The sequence below is a fragment of the Lipomyces oligophaga genome, assembly GCF_038497815.1.
Source record: "Lipomyces oligophaga strain CBS 7107 unplaced genomic scaffold V1516scaffold_1, whole genome shotgun sequence".
NCBI lineage: Eukaryota > Fungi > Ascomycota > Lipomycetes > Lipomycetales > Lipomycetaceae > Lipomyces > [Lipomyces] oligophaga.
The window spans coordinates 219,385-236,469 of record NW_027117785.1 but is presented as its reverse complement, the minus strand read 5'-3'; the positions used below and the strand labels follow the sequence as shown (position 1 = coordinate 236,469).

General features: G+C 44.7%; 5 protein-coding genes across 5 annotated transcripts; 3 read left to right on the top strand and 2 right to left on the bottom strand.

The window, feature by feature from the left end:
* Positions 1-360: 360 nt before the first annotated feature.
* Positions 361-2,419, bottom strand: V1516DRAFT_630888 (uncharacterized protein). The gene is made up of 4 exons (XM_066919941.1): positions 2,222-2,419; positions 2,137-2,164; positions 562-2,079; positions 361-507 (listed from the first exon to the last, which is right to left on the bottom strand). Exons 1-4 carry the CDS (start codon positions 2,242-2,244, stop codon positions 424-426), a joined length of 1,653 nt encoding a protein of 550 aa, XP_066779516.1. The 5' UTR covers positions 2,245-2,419; the 3' UTR covers positions 361-423.
* A 5,388-nt stretch (positions 2,420-7,807) lies between these two features.
* V1516DRAFT_618876 (P-loop containing nucleoside triphosphate hydrolase protein) lies at positions 7,808-8,872 on the top strand (the record flags this gene model as incomplete). The annotated part of the gene is made up of 2 exons (XM_066919431.1): positions 7,808-8,597; positions 8,652-8,872. The coding sequence occupies 2 exons, from the start codon at positions 7,808-7,810 to the stop codon at positions 8,870-8,872; spliced, it is 1,011 nt and encodes a 336-aa protein (XP_066779515.1).
* Positions 8,873-9,511: 639 nt separating this feature from the next.
* On the top strand, positions 9,512-12,596 carry V1516DRAFT_667334 (PalH/RIM21-domain-containing protein). The gene has a single exon (XM_066920827.1). The coding sequence runs from the start codon at positions 9,983-9,985 to the stop codon at positions 12,488-12,490; it is 2,508 nt and encodes an 835-aa protein (XP_066779514.1). The 5' UTR covers positions 9,512-9,982; the 3' UTR covers positions 12,491-12,596.
* Positions 12,525-13,701, bottom strand: V1516DRAFT_667333 (uncharacterized protein). Its single transcript, XM_066920826.1, has one exon. The coding sequence runs from the start codon at positions 13,366-13,368 to the stop codon at positions 12,676-12,678; it is 693 nt and encodes a 230-aa protein (XP_066779513.1). The 5' UTR covers positions 13,369-13,701; the 3' UTR covers positions 12,525-12,675.
* Positions 13,702-15,747: 2,046 nt separating this feature from the next.
* On the top strand, positions 15,748-16,917 carry V1516DRAFT_616415 (aspartic peptidase domain-containing protein; the record flags this gene model as incomplete). The annotated part of the gene is made up of 1 exon (XM_066919344.1): positions 15,748-16,917. A coding segment is annotated over one exon (1,170 nt), but the record flags the coding sequence as incomplete, so codon positions are not given.
* Positions 16,918-17,085: the final 168 nt, after the last annotated feature.

Here is a 17,085-nt window from a genome sequence, read left to right as displayed (position 1 = left end):
CAGCGAAGGTCCGGATTACAAACGAGCATTTCAATTTCTGGTCGCGAGTGGCAAATGTGCACCCTATGTAAGAACATTTAGAACTCGATTTGATGGAGTGCGCAATACTAATATATTTTTCTTTTCTGTCCTAGACGATTGCATATCTTAGCTGTGTCACCAAAGATTATGTCGGCCTGGGCGACGAATCGTGCGTAAAACTGTTCTATGACGTCCGTTCATGCATCCGTCGAGAAACAGGTCGAGAAAATGAAAATTAATTTAGATTTTACTCACGTTTCTGTACATATATCCATACATTTGTTGTTTGATCTCATGGTATTAGGCTGGTTTTTTATATATTGATTTATTTTGGGCGTGGCTAGGGAGTGTATGTGGGATTTGCAAATACATATAGTCAATTCATAATATACATAATTTCTATTACAAAGTATCACTTTGTCTCCCAATTAGCTTGATCCCTGGTTTCAGCTGGACTACTTCAGTTATTCGAATAGCTCCATACACCTATTTTCATTAGACCATCTCAGTTTGCAGAGACTAAATAAACTCTTCACTCACCTCAACAAGTTGTAGCGAAGGACATTTCTGACACAACAGTTCAATTTCTCTATCTCCAACAGCTTGCACAAATCCAACATCCAACTGTGACAGAAATTCACAATCGGAATCAGCTATATGATGGAACGCTGATGCCGACAATGAGTAATCAGAGTTGATGTTCAATATGACTAAAGTCTTGCCTGAATGATCAATCAGTGCTTTACAACCAGCATCGCCGAATTCTGTACATCGCGCTAGATTCACGTTAATCAACCCGTTGTTAATCTCACTCCACTCAGTAAATAGTTGGCTGAAACCATCGTCAGTGAATTTAGAACCAAGTGCAAGTGAAAGATTTTGAAGAAAGCCACAATACGGTCGAATCCCTTGAACCAAGACCGCATCAGATAAAGTTCCACAATCATCAAGATTAAGACTCAAAAGCTGTGGGCCAACACTTTGCAGTAATTCAATGACAAATGAATCGGTTAATGTCGATTCCATGTAACTAAGTTCCACAGAATTTAACTTCTCTAGCCTAAGTAATATTGTCAAATCATCGCTAGTCAAAGAGCCAATCCGCGATAATTTCAATTCTTCAAGAACTGACCCGCAATTCTCAGCAAGTGATTCTAATGCGGGCCGATTGAATCGCAGAGTGTTCCCGATCGAAAATCGCGTTAGTCGTGTCCCTAAGGCTTTGAAAAACCGGACCCAACATTCACTTCGAACTAAGAATGCACCGTCTACAATTAAAGAATGAAGATTCCGAAGATTTGTTGAGTAATAATCTATTACACTATCAGTGATTTGTCCGCAATAGACTAACGTCAAACTTTCTAGTGCAGGACAAAAGGCTCCAATTTGCTCAAGACTTGCAGCGCTTAAATTCGAGCAATCCCAAAACTGGAGTCGCTTAACGTTCACACCAAGGAACAAATTAAATGTGCTGTCTGTCAGTGAGCGGTTTCTAGCCAGAATTCGAGAAATCTTCTCCATGTTAAACTCGCCGATATCTCCCAGGGCGTCAACGTCATCGATATACTTTGCAATGAGTTTGATGCACATGTCTTGCAATTTAGGGACAGCAGCGTCTTGTCTATCCAGTAATGCAGCGGCAACAGATTTCCGTTTCTTCCGAGATGCCATCTGTGTCTTCTTCTGCTTCTTCTCTTCAACTGCGTACTTTGAACCACACGAATGGCAAAGCAGACCATCCCCGTCAACTGCTGCCTTTGTATACACGCTGACAGCAAATCGCTTCGAGCATTCTGCGCAGAATTCCATCTGACCTGGCCGAGGTTTGGCCGCAGTCTCATGGATCTGATCCATCATCTCTTTATGCATCGCTCTATCTTCGTCCAGTTTCTTCTTTTTCCTGCGACTCGCAAGCCGTCGCGCCGCGGCGCCAGCAACTGCCTCTGTAGATGATCCCGGCTCTGCAGAAGCTTCACGAGAGGCGTGAAGTTCCTGGGCAGCTTCTTCCTGTAATTGTGCATATCGAAGACGAATGGAGTTTGCGTCAATATTTTGCGACTAGGAGACAGAACATTAGAACAGGTCACGATATCTGCAGACTACACGACAACATACTCGTAAAAACTCTGTCAAAGCAGAATTGCTGGTGCTGTTAGCATGCACAAAAGTGACAACGACAGTGCATATCCTATCTACTTACGGACCCCGAACTGACCTGAACATTCTGGTCAATACTGTTTGTCAGACTAATCAATAATAAGCCAACTTACATGATACTATGTGGAACAGGTAACAATTTCGATCACCAACGATAAGCCAGCTCCCTCATGCAGTTGCAAAAAAGAATCCTCCTCTATTACAAAAAAATCCAATATCTAAACCTCCGCGGATTTCTCTTCTGGTCTTGTTCTAATCTATGTCCATTCGGGGCTAACATATTACACGCAGGAAGGCTTGATCACGTGGAATAGTGACAGGCGAGGGGTTAAGGCTGGGTGGGCAGAGAGTAGTTAGATGATACTAATCGCAGAGAAGGGTGAGTGATTCAACGGCATTTGAAGCTGAATGAATGTGGTTTTAGTTAATTCCGTAGAAGAAAGATGCTAAAGGGTGATGCGTGAACATCAGTAAATACGCCATATACGGAATACCAGATCATCGAGCGATTTTCTTGAATTTAGCTCGATAGAGTTGAATTCGCAGGATTCATTCCATGATAACTAGTAACTTTTACTTTCTACCTAATTTCGTTATGGCAGGGCAACTAGAACAGCTTTGGAGTAGTGGCATATTGCTACGTCAGCGATACCTGGGATATATGGCTGATTGAGGTACATAAATACAGAGACGGAACAGGAAATGAGTGATGATTTGTTTCAATATATATGAGGCAAACGGCTACTAAGGAAATGAAATATCCCAGCAGCAACACATGAGATATATATATCTCCCAACCACTAGTCTTTCTCTCGCGCTACTCTCCCAGGAAGCATGCTGGTATTTGGGAAGATGCCCCACCGGAGCAGTGGCGACTACAGCTCCTTGCAACCGAAGTAGATTCGTTAGTAAGTAAAAACTATAGCTCGATATTAGACCTTGAGCTAGTGGCGGTGAAGTATAGAAAGAGCAATATCTTCTTGATAAGAGAGTTAATGGCAAATTCTCTGAATACAGTAATAAACATCTGGCGCAGCATTGGGAAATATGGAAAAACGTACGAGTCTGGCTCCCAGATTTTCAGCACTTGACAGCAGGGGAGCGCAAGCTAGCCAGTGTAGTGAGTGAACAAGCACAGTTAAGCAGATTCTGTCAGCGTCACCTGGCAGCGCATAGATTTGACTACGCACATGGAATCAGATGGAATGGAATAAATGAAAATCAAAGTTTATTTGTAATTTATTCTATTTGACTTTGATATGTTGTGGTCGAAGGATCAGTCTTGCTGTAGCTGTTGTTGATGCTCGCTGTTCGCTGAACTTGACTAAGACTGAGCGGACTGCCAGACCTTACTCAACCTTTAGCTGTGGGTTCAAATGAAACAACACTTGCACGGGACAGGCCTCCTTCTTTCCTTCTAGGGAGGCCCGACCCTAAAGACAACTATAGTCAGCTATGGTCAGATATGGCATCAGTTATCGCTGGCTCATTGCTGGAATTGCAACTCCAAGAGAAACCACAACAAACAAACACACGCTTGACCTCATTCAGCGACTATCCGCAATATCCACCATGACAGAGTGCTGTAGCACATTGTGTATGGTAGTTATTACGGCGTATTAGCAGCAATTTACTAAGATCACATGCCGAGCGATTCAAGGCACAAAAGACCCGAGAAGCCAGCCAGGCCGAGATGACGCCAGCGGCGGCCGGACCAGTCTCTGCGCTCTTCTCCCAAATTGGGTCTTCCGGCTTATGGCTCGATCTCTAGTAGCTTGAAAACTGATCAGATTCTATTATAAGGGTCTTTATTACCAGCCCCAGTTCCTCTTCCCACTCTACCGCTATATTGTTGTCGTTGTATTCTCAGAACTATCAGTTCCTTGATCTAATATTTGCCTTCTCACTATGACCTACGGACTCTTCCATCGCCGTGACGACAGCTCAGGTGCTCGCATGGGCGTGTACGAGGGCTACAACGCTCGCTTCAATCCTCAGGCAAAGAGCATCCTCCCCTCAGAGAGCTCTGTACCCGCATTCTCGTACCGCATGAAGCAGTCTGAACTGCGCACGCTGCGCAAACAGGCTCAATTAGAAGCTGACAGACGTCTCAGTGAGGAGCTCGCGCGTCGTAACGCACTCGAGACTTCGACTGTTCAGAACACTGCAGCTGATCTCGCACCATCCATCTCGGCCTCGTCTTCTGCTTCCGTTGACACGGTCGCCAGCTCTTCCAGCGTATTTTCTGACGACTTTGAGGATCCTCTGACAGACAAGAAAACAAAGAAGAGACGCTCTTCTTCGTCTTCTTCGGCCGTTTCCAGTTCTGGTTTCTACAGTCGTTCGATGTGCGTATGATTCTGCTCTGTCGCATTCCGGCTAATGACTGCTGTCTTTCTATCTCTCTTTCTTATATTGTTTTAATTTGCTTTTAATTTGCTCTGCATATTCTCTTTATTATGATCTCTATGCTTATTTTTGCTTATGGTTATGGCATCTATTTATCCATCTTGCTCTCCTTGCTCCTCCTTCTTGGTGCTCCTCATCTGGGCGCCACAAGGCGGGGTCGTGTTGTGAGCGCCCTGATCTATTTGCTGCTCAGTCGCATCTTCTTGTATACCAGTAATGAAACTAATAATAATTCACGACTAATTTACTCATTCTCCAGTAATTTCCATAATACACAATTCTTGTCACTACGCATTCTCTCCTTCGCAATAATTTTTCTTACTCCATAGCTCGGTCTGTTTCTCCTCACTCTCCTCCGCCCCACCAATTCCGCAGCTCGGATCTCGCCGTATCACGTGATATGTGAACCGGTTCTCCGATGCAATCGGGGGCGGTTGGGTTCGTAAAGTCTGGTTTCAGTTATCTCGCGGGCGGCCAAACCAGCCGGTCGTGAAAGTTGGTCTTCGATGGATTCTAAGGAAAAGAAACCTTGGACATCCGGACGAAACAACTGAATCGGACAAGCATCACAGTACAATACTTCTGCGCTGCTTCTTGCTTGTACTATTTGTACGTCGAGTTAGAAATCTGCTGTTTTGCGAGAGTCTGTTTGATCTACGATCAACACACTGCACTGCTCCTGGCTGATCTGCACTAGCTAGTCTCACTTGGATCCCTTCTGTCTAAAAGTGTCTTCTTGCCTGCCTACCTAAGTGAGCTTGCCATTTCTCATCGCCAGAACATCTACATAATTTTTCTATTTGTGCTGTCCGGTTTACAGTTTGCAGCTCGTTTATAAGCTGCTCTCACTGAGGCTACTGTCCGTGCTTGTTAGGTGGGCATTTCACCTGGCCAGGTGAACCCTCCTCCTCTACTATCTCGCACGCTCACATCGCCCCACCACTCTGATTCCCTGCTCGTCGCTCGTTGCCACTTCTACAATATGCTCAAGTCTCGACGAACGGCATCTGAGACTACGCTTCAGAGAGTATACAACGAGGCTCACGATACTTTTGTTTCCGCGCTTTGTGAGCACGAACTTGGCCACTCTGACGCGGCACTCGACGGCTGGCTGAATACACTTGCGCTGATCGAAAACGACCATTCTCAGATCATCGCTTCGCCTCAGACATCTTCGCAAGAGATTTCATTATATGCTCGAATCGTAGACATCGAACGTCAGTCCAAAGACAGAGTGTGCTCCTACGCCCAGAATTTCTCTGGAAACTCACTTTCCCCAGATGAGCTTAAATTAGTATACGAGCAGCTACGAGCCGAAAAGCGTCGCCAGCTGCAGAAACTTCACGAGGCGGAAGAGGCTGCAAATCAAGCTGCTGCCGTTCAACAGAACGCTCAGCAAAAATCTTCCTGGCGATACCCTCGTCCTCTTGGTCCACTACGTTCTCGCTCTGGTGGATCGTCTTCGACGACTTCCTTGCCTTCGACAGCTGCGGCAGCTCAGTCCTCTGCAACCTCAACAAATCATTCGACTAGCAGCTCAACGCAAACAATAACTGCAGTTCCGGTGATGGGCTCTCAGAAATCAACAACCCAGAATGTTGCTCGTCCTGCTAGTCCGCAAATGAAGTCGATGCTTATGACATTGCGTGGAAACAAGCGGTCAAAGAAGCCAGTCGTCACTTTCCCAATGTCAAAGTCACCTCCAACGCCAGTCCCTGCTACGAAAGCCGCCACATTAGCATGGTCAGTTTCATCTCAACATCATTCGAGACAGCAAAGCCTGACCGTCAGCTCCGCTGCTTCTATTGCTCCGACTCCTAGAAGGAAAAGTAGTGACGGTTCACGAAGCTCTTCCCGTGAAGAAGAGGAAAATCTTTCCGGGACTTTATTCAAAAACTTTTCGTCTTCCCATCTTCCCATTCCAAGTAGTCCGTCTACTTCAAATCAAATGTCGAGTGAGAAGCTGAGAAAAAGTTCGAGTTCAAAAATTTCTCCCTCTATTTCTCCCGAGCCAAGATCGACAGAAGCCATGATTCGCCGTACCTCCGCTAATAGGTCTCCATCTCCAAATTCTTTCGCATATTCAATTCCTACTAATTCAGTATCTACTCAAGCGCCTGCTTCGAACACTACTCAGTCATCTTTCAATGAAACGGCTCAGACCGTGACCACAAGCGACTCTTCGAATCCGGTACAGCTTCTGATTGATTTGGACACACCTACATATGCTCCCCCACCCGTTCCTCCCTCGCATCTCTTTCCTTTGCCTTCGGAAATCCCTCGAGCCAAAGTTCCTCGGCGGCCACTTCCAAATGCTCCTGGAGATGCTTCGTTGAACAGCAATTATCAATTTGGAAATATTGAGCATGCTCGGTCGGGAGGTGCACCTCCACAGCTTCCTCCACAGCTTCCCCCTCTTCCATTTGACGTGCCTACAATTTCAATGAATGAATTATATCCGGTTATCGTGTCCTTACCCGATCCAATTCCGGCCATTGCGCAAGTGGACCCTCTCCATTCTGAATCAGCTGCTGAGACCCCGGAGCGACCGAAAGTTCAAGTAGAGCTCAAGAAAGAGGAGCTTGCTGTTCCTGAACAAGAGATCAGTGCTGTCCGGCTAGTGAAATCAACTTCTTCCGACTCGCAAATGAAGCCTGCTGTTGAAAATGAAACTGCGGAAGTTATTAGAATCAATTCTAATGAAATTTTGCCTGAAGCAGCTACGTCTGCAAGTCCTGCATCTACTGAATCTACCGCTACGATCACAAATTCCATAGCTCCAACGTCTGCTGCTCCACCCTCGTCAAATTACGCACCCCCAACTTCTGCAATTAGCCGACAACCTAGTCCAGCAAATGCTCCAGCGACCGTCGATACTACTCCTTTGACCTCGCTTTCTCTTCCCCCTTCGACTTTTCCATTTACGGCTCGTCCAGCGGGTACTTCGCCATCTCGAGCAGCCGTTCCTAAAGCTGCTGCTGCATCTTCAAAGTCTAACGTACACACACGCAAGACTGCTACTGAGCCTACTCGCGCTCGGTTCTCGGCTCCGCATGCAGCTAAGGAAAAGAGAGCCACGGCAACTAAGAGGACTGCTGTAAGAGCTACAAAGTCAGCTGCAACAACTACTACTTCTGCTGTGGTCGCGCCTAATCCTATTCGATCTCCAGCTCCAGTTCCGGAGTTGATGACTACGGAATCATCTGGATCCACTACGTCGATGACCGGGATTCCGCCGTTACTACCTGATACACCTGATCCTAAGCAACAAGAATGGAACAAACGAGTGAACGAGGCGTTGGAATCTTTGGTAGGCGTGGATGAAGGTGCTGCGAGGCAGATTTTGAATGAGATTGTAGTCACTCGGGATGAAGTCCATTGGGAAGATATTGCTGGTTTAGAGCAGGCGAAGACAAGTCTAAAGGAAACAGTAGTCTATCCATTTTTGCGACCTGATTTGTTCAAAGGATTACGAGAACCAGCTCGCGGTATGCTTCTTTTTGGACCCCCAGGAACGGGCAAGACAATGCTTGCGCGTGCAGTTGCCACGGAATCGCAGTCCACTTTCTTTTCAATATCTGCCTCGAGTTTAACTTCCAAGTTTTTAGGTGAAAGTGAGAAGTTGGTGCGAGCTCTATTTGCGATGGCGCGAGCATTGGCTCCCTCTATTATCTTTGTCGATGAAATTGATTCTTTGTTGTCCACTCGAAGCGACACTGGAGAGCACGAAGCTTCACGACGAATAAAGACGGAGTTTTTAGTGAAATGGAGTGACCTTGCCCATGCAGCCGCCGGTAGAGATCAAGAGGATGCCCAACGCGTTCTTGTTCTTGCGGCTACAAATCTGCCGTGGGCCATTGATGAGGCAGCTCGTCGACGATTTGTGCGGAGGCAGTATATTCCGTTACCGGAATACGAGACGAGAAAGAAACATTTAGAGACATTGCTCAAGTATCAGGTTCATGATATGTCTGACGAGGATTTAGAAAAGTTAATTCAGTTGACTGATGGTGAGTTTTTTTGAGTCAGAATTCACGCAAAATATAGATGCTAAATTTTAATAGGCTTTTCGGGATCAGATATCACTGCGTTAGCTAAAGATGCAGCAATGGGGCCCTTAAGATCACTAGGCGAAGCGCTTCTATTTACACCTCGGGATAAAATACGACCTGTGGAATTTTGTGATTTCGAAGCTAGCTTGAAAATGATTCGGCCCAGTGTGTCTAAAGAAGGGTTAAAAGAGTTTGAAGATTGGGCAGCCAAATATGGCAGTTCCGGCGCATAAAGTGCGGTGTTTTATTTTTTGAGTGCATGTATGAACACGTTATGGACCTTTTTGTTATTCTACATTCTACTTTTTACGGCTGATATGCCATGTCAATTTGTGGCATAGTGCGCCGTTTGTATTTTTTCATATTTCATTTCACTCAGTCAGAGATAAGATATCTAGGATGTGAACTTGTATCTCGTCTGAACCAGGACCGTATTTGATTTTCTTTTTGTTATTTTTTTGACGATCGCACAGTTGAGAACGTGGATCTTCTTATGACCTTATATACTATTGCAATTCAATATGTAAGTGCACACTGATTTTGATGTAGACATTTCAGCTAGGAGAGGGTCTAGTTATGATTCAGAGGATTCTCTCGGATCTCATATTCAGTAATCTAACTGTAATCTCTCCATACTGTAGCGTTAATTACCAACAAAATATTTGTTATTTTCTTTGCAGATTCTTTATGGCCTTGCTCGACGATATCGTGGTAGAAGTTTCCTAATTAGTTTATTAGCGTCTAAGCACTGTTCAGAGTGAAGATTCACGTGCTACTAAAACAGTGGAGAATTAAGCTTTTGCTGTTGGCGGTGCACGTGAATTCAAGATATCGTGAGAACCGGTTAGACTCAATTTGGACGTTGAGGAGAGGCGAAAAATCCAGAGATTTCGACACAAGTTAAGAGAGGATTTTCGAATATTATTACTTAATTTAAGACATCCTGGGACATTGATTGTGGACGTGTGCTCGGTCGCTGGGGTGCTTTTGTTTGGTAGGTTTCTCTTCAAATCCGCTGGTTGTCGTCATGGCGGGATTTACTTTGGGATTGGCCTGAATATAATAAAGACGCATTGATCATACATTGTTCATATAATTGATCATAGACTCGCTTCGATTCACTTTTTAATGGTGATAAAGAAGAGTTTAGGATTTTAATGGTCAGCTTTGGAGCAAAACTAACGATAGTAGTCGCCAGATTCTGTTTCGACCGCCATTTGAAGTACGCTAGCCCGTGGATTCAAGGTTGTTTCTTCTGTTATCAGCCCGGCCTTCAAGGCAGTGATATTCTGCTAAGTAAAATTTTTTCTTGATCTATTCTTTATATTCAAGGAAAAATCGAGATGTGGAGAAATCCAACTACAACTACGACTCGGCACCCGCTGTGTACGGCGTACACACTTCCTGCAGGTATAGTAGTACTACCATCTACCACTCAAACCATTACACATACGGCTGTATTCTCGCCAAAATGCAGTTCTACGATGGGTTCGAGTTTATTATCAGAATCCACAACTTCTGCATCACTTCGTGAGCCCTTTTACTCTTCCGTGGTGCCGATATTATACACAGTTGCAGGCGCAACTGTGCTATCCTGGGTTCTCTTAATTCTGCTATTAGTCACCCCCCAACGCAGACCATATCTACAAAAAATAGCGACTTTAACTGTAGCCGTTTCTCTTACAGTTGCCATGGCGGAAGCGACCAAGATCCTCCGACACCAATATGACTACGCGTACGAAGACACCGAGGAATTACGAAATTATATCGACAATGGAACTACACTTCAGATTTTCAGAATTGTTTCAGACCTTTTTTTGTGGCTAGCTCAAGTCCAGACATTAATCCGTCTTTTTCCACGCCAGAGAGAAAAGAAAATCATCAAATGGCTGGGCCTTGTTTTGATTCTGATCGACACCGTGTTTTGGTCTCTCAAGAGTTTCCTCCCTACGGGTGATGATGATGAATCTTTTCGAGATGCTGTACCTGCATTGGCATATCTTTTCCAGATTACTCTGTCAGTCTTATATTGCGCTTATGTGGTGTACTATTCAATTTCTAAGAGGGTCTACGCATACCATGTTAAAAATCTCTTTCTTGCCTCGTTGTCACTGACTTCTGTTTTGACTCCGATTATATTCTTCCTCCTCGATGTATCTAGAGAGTATATATCCGGCTGGGGCGATTTTGTCCGCTGGGTAGGCGGCGCCGCCGCAAGTGTGGTTGTCTGGGAATGGGTCGAGCGGATAGAATATTTGGAGAGCAAAGATCAAGAGTCGGGTGTACTTGGACGACAAGTATTTGAAGACGAAATGCTGGAAATAGGCACGTCGCGCGGTGCTCGCGCAGGCAGACATTCCAATAATCGTACTAGACGGAGTAGTCATCGACGAGGTCCCCGAAGAGGTTGGGGTGGAGACAATCGACCTGATGTTGGGTCGGCAGGTGATGGAGGAGGTTCAGAAGGTTCGAACATTGCTTTCGGCTTTTTGTCCCGGATAAGAGGGATGACGCAACGCGGAGAGTCATCCGCAGATCCGGAGCTCGGTCAGATGAACACTGCTTTCCGAATGAGCGAGAGCAGATCAAGTCAACATCGTATTGATCAGAATAGCAATCCCGTGATAAATGAAGATTCTGTGGATCAGAATTCAGCTTACTTAGCTTCTGGTGAGCCCGATGTGCTCGATCAAGAGAAAGACAGCATGAATGATACGACTCAGCGTGTGCCTTCAGACGGAGGTCCAAATAACGACCGGGCGGTTAGTGATGGAAGCCCATTATCGGCTTTGTCCTCTTCAACTCCTATAAGCAGTTCTGGACGGTTAGGAGTTTCGCGATTTGGATTTGCGGATCGTCTGACAAATGGGCTGTTTTCTTGGTTTGATAATCGTGTGTTTGGTCGGCCATTGTCACGAACTACTACAGGAACTTCAGCTACCAGTTACCGAGTTGACCGTACAAGCATGGGAGACGAAGTAGGTGCAGCAGCAGCAGGGCATCCTATCCATGACGACAATCTTCGAGTGAAACATGTGTATCCGTTGCGACGAGGGCTTTCTCGTTCGACTGATTCTTCTTCACCACAATCATTTACCAACGGAGGCGCCCTTGGGACCACTACGAATCGATCGAGCCCTACAGCAGGACAGAGCTCATCGACCCATGTTACGATTGCCAACAATAGCAACTCTCACACTCGGCAGTCTCCGGTACCAAGCGTGTCCTTTCGAGAAAATGTAATCCGGCGAACAGGTAACGGATCAACTGCTACTGCTGCAGCTCAAGGATCCTCATTAAGTCGCACAGTTGTTGATGATGCAGATGATGAAGACGAGGATTTATACGATACTGATACTCCCGCGCCGCCTGGTGCCACGTCGAGTAGTCTGAATGAACTAATCTTTCCAAATCAAGACTACGCTTCTGCCAGCAGCGTCCGTAATGCCGTGGAAGACGATGAAGATGAAGATGACGATGATGATGAGTTTGACTACATAGTTTCAGGAGATCCAGAGCCCGACATGCTGGTGGGCCGCAGCTTATTAGCGCAGACCGTGCTTCGGCACGACAATGACGAAAATACTCCTTCTCAGCCGCCGCCTGCGTTTGAACGGATACCAGGATTCAATGATGGCGATTACTGGGACGAAAAGGCTCGGCCTCCATCACTGGGAATGTCGGGGTCGTCAGGACCATCAGGATCATCAGGACTGTTAGTGTCGCACACACCTGGTCGAGCAACTCTAGCACCTGCAGATGGACGAACATCGCGAAGAATAGTGGAACGAGTAACTGGAAAGCAAGATTGGATAGTAAGAGCACCAGGGCCGGTATCAGGATCTCAATGATTTTTTGCCTATTTGCACAGTATGGAGTATTATGGTTTGGGTTGGTGTTGGTGTATATAGTGATTTGAATGCAATTAGCAATATAAACTACGAGTGGAACGACTTGAATTATTATCGCAAATATTATTAGAGGTAACTGTTGAACATTTAGAGGGAAGAATCTACAAATCATCCGAAGAAGAGGACTAAGAGCTAGAAGAGGCAGCATCAAACTCGCGAGCCATCTTTATCATCTCTGAATTTGAAAGCTTAACGACAGATTCCGCGGGCGGGTTGAGAACGGTTTGCCAGGCAGCTTTCGCAACATCAGTAGCATCGATAGCAATAGAGCTTGTCAGAGAGTTTCCCAGTCCAGGAATACTGCGAATTCCGCGAGTTACAATTTGTGCAATCTTCTCAGCAGGCCGAGACTCAGACCGCTCTCCAATTAGCAATCCAGGATGGAGAATGATCGTCTTATCAAACCCAAGAGCAATCACATCTCGCTCGAGTTCGCCTTTCATCTTCACGTACGGGAACGATGACTCTGCAGAAGCCGATGACGAAGAAACCAGAACGTAAGTCGAAGCGCCAGCTGCTTTCGCGGCCTTGGCAATCTCCAGATTCAGATCATAATCGATCTTGCGCTGATTCTCAATACCTCCAGCAGCAGCGCGAGTAGTTCCCAGTCCCGAAAATAGAATCTTAGTATTACTAGGCAGAGATGCCAGAATATTGGGGTTGACAATTGACGTAACCGCTGAGGAACTATTGGACAATGGAGAACGAGTTATTGTTGTCACCGAAGAGATCTCAGCCGGCAACCGCACAGGATTAGCCAGCGCAGTAAATGCCGATCCGACTAATCCAGTTGCACCAACTATTGATAGAGTTGACATTCTCTAAATGAAAGTTGGGGATAAAATGTCACGAATTCGCTGTAGACGCATTGTAAAGAGAGATCTACACAGATTCGAGATCCAGGCATGTCGTGCTTGAACAAGCGAACACGTGATCTAGTTGTTTCGAGGAGTGCGAACAGGGTCTTGAGCGCGTTAGAGGGTTCAACATGAAGCGTAGTCGATATATAGCAATTATGTTTCGCGGTATTTTCATTTAGTAAACATCATAGCAAGAGTTTATGTCAAGATTGCTGAGCTAAATCTGAATAGTACCCTTCATGCTGAATAGATATCTATAGAACTAACGAACGAGGTCCATCCCCTTTGTAGTCCTTTGGCTTGAACATGAAGTTTTCACAAAGGAAGTACGAAATTCTCTAATAGTTTGTATTATCTCTTTATAGACGGCTTTAAACCTAGGGGTGGCTTTGGCTACAATCGAAATACAGATTCTTGCTTTCGATCAAAGTTTTTTTAATACCATATTACTGCAGTCTGGATGTACTGACCTTCTGAGTGGCTGTAATCTTAAACAAATAACAGCTTGTTATAGTCATATAATTGGAACAACGGTGTTTGCCTTTACCTTGTCAATCTCCAAATCAACCTGTCTGGCTTTTTGCTTCGGTCGTGCCGTTCTGGGACACTGGATTTTAATGCCTGATGGGTAGCTTGCTTATTTATCTCAAGATATCATATTTGAGCAACATGTCGACAGGTGGTTCCTGAACATGGGGAGCTTCCTCGTTCTCATGGTTCGAACAGCTGGCAAACTTGCTTTTTGGTCGAAACGACCGCATCGCATTATCGAGGCAAAGTTTCCCAAACTACAGCGCAAGAGTGAGCAGTGACACACTAGACGGCTGATTCAATCTTAAAATCTGAAACTAGTTTATTAACTGCTCGCTTCTGGTTTCTGCTATCCCTTTCGAACCGCTTCCAAAATTTATATCTGATTTCTTTTGACAATAAGAAGATCAAGCGTAACGTGTTTTGTATAGTATTTTTATCTATGCCATTTCATCCTCGGAGACAAACTACAATTGTACCTTTTCGCCAAAAGGAACTTGCGAGAAATTCTGAGCTGAGTGAGTTACCAAAATAATCCTCCTTCTTAGTTGATCTTAGCTATTCTCGTTATTAGCGTCATAGCAGCAGTAGTTACATCAAATGCAATATTTTTTTGATCTTTTATATCAACTCAAAATTGAGAGTTTCTGGATCCGCTTTTGTATTCGCATCCGCTACTGTATTCGCAATCGCTACTAGTGGCAGCCTCGCTTCCAACACGATCTTGAATTATCTGAGCAATACAATAATTAAATTTAAGTCTAACTTCACTGTTGCCTTTTAACCTTAAATACATAGAAATATAGTTGAAACCAGGTCTTGAGATCTTCGATGCTGAACGCCCATAAATGGATTTTGCTTTCGATAGTGACATCAAGTGCTCCTACTGTGTCGCAACTGGATAGGTTGCTGCCTACGGGTTTTCCATAAAAAGAGCACAGTTCAGAAGAATGTCAATTTTAAACTTGATCTATTCTTGCAATAACAATGGTACTATTTTTGCATGGAAGCAAGTTTGTTTAGATATCGTTGCAGCTCAATTTTGTACGTTCTGATGCTGTAAAGTTTGGTCCGTCTGCCTCGGCTGCTATCCTCAGTCATCGGGTTAATACCCTAAGTTTATTTGAGATTAAGTTCACGCCCGACCGGCTTACATTCAGCTGCAACAGAATTGAGTTTCATTAGATTTTCTTTAGACGACACCAGTGATCATTGAAATCTCAAATATTTCTTTGATTGGTATCAAGAGCTGAGAATCAGTGATTTTATTGTGGTTGACGGGACTTGATTTAATTATTTCATTGACATGTACTTTGAGAAGATGAAATCAAAGGCATACTAGACAATTAGGTGCCGCTCAGAATTCAACCGCATCTCCTCCCAGGGCTACAGATCATCAGTCTAGTAGCCATGCAAGCCACATCAATTTAGGATTAGCTGGAGAGCATTGCCTCCTTCAGCTTCATTGAATCTTATGTTCATCTAATATGGCTATCGACCTGCTTAGATTAGAATAGCAGCAGCAACTGTTCTGAGGGACAAGGTGGCTCAGCAGCTTTCAAAGAGGGCCTAGAAATAGATATGGCTTAGACGAATTTCGTCTAGAGAGCACAGCCGTAATCCAGGTTGCTCTGTTCGGGTTGAAGTTGAATTGTATAAGAAGTCAAAGATGAAGTCACTTGCCAAACCAGTTAGAATGGCAAATCGATTTGGTGTTCAAAAATGAAAAATACAATTATTTCCTTTCTCTTTGCCTTGACTGGTCTCGTCGCTGCTGCCGCATTTGACCAGCCCTCAGATGTTGTACCGGGTACACTGCGGTTTGATGTCGAGCGCCGAAATTTTGCCTCGGGAAACAGTCGTCTCCGCCGTAGAGATGCAATTGGCTCCGAAACTGTTAATACGGCACTCTCATTTGACGGCGTTTATTTTACAAATGTATCCATCGGTACTCCACCCCAGAATCTTTCTTTATTTGTTGATACCGGCTCGGCAGATATGTGGTTCTGGTCGTCGGATGGTGGATGTGAACACTTCGAGACTGATTCGTGTGAGGCAACAAGCGCATATTCCCCCTCAAAATCATTGAGCTATCAATATATTTCTTCTGACTTTTCTATTGGTTATGCGGACGACTCTTCTGTAACTGGCGATTTTATTACCGAAAGTGTTGTGATAGGTGGTGCTACTCTTGAGAACCTTACTGTTGGTCTTGTTTTGGAAGGTTCTTCTTCTGCAGGTATTATCGGGGTCGGGTATCCTTCGGGTGAATCGGTAACCTTCGAGGATGGAACTGAGAAGCAATATCAAAACCTGCCTGTTGTTCTGCGTGAACAAGGCTATATTGGCTGTGCCGTTTACTCGCTATGGCTCAATGACATACAAGCGTCTAGGGGTTCGATTTTGTTCGGTGGTCTTGATGTTGAGAAGTTTGACGGAAATATGATTGTTCTTCCGATAAACAAGGACGACGGCGACTCTCGCCCGAGTGCATTCAATGTTAACCTAAGAAATCTTGGAGTCACGGCAATTGATGGAGTATCATACGTTATTGCTCCGAAGTTTGATGGTCCAGTTCTGTTAGATTCTGGTACAACATTGACCAATTTGCCAGCAGATTATGTGAAAGTCATGGGTAAACTTGCTGGTGCAGTTTACAATGATACTACCGGACTTTATACTCGCGACTGCTCAGTTAGAGATAGTACAGGTTCATTTGACTTCGAGTTTGATGGTGCAACCATGAAAGTTCAATTCCGAGATATGTTCCAACCCGTCACCAACGACGACTTGCCCGTTTATAATGACGAGGGACAGCCCCTATGTGAAATGCTGGTCTATTCTTCCTTGGAAGGTAGTTCTATCTTGGGGGATTCATTCTTGCGTTCAGTCTATGTCGTTTATGATTTGCAACATGATTTAATTGGTTTGGCACAGACTCGGTTCAACTCGACTGACTCAAAAATATACCCGATTGATTCTGAAGGTATTCTTCATGTTTTCGACGAAAAAGTTGACAGGAGATCTTCTAATTCAACTTCAAATACGGCTGTTTATTCCACCTTCAGGACTAAAACATATGCATCAATCACTTCTACTGCAACTCATATCTCTAGTATACACTCCTCCATCTCTACATTAGAG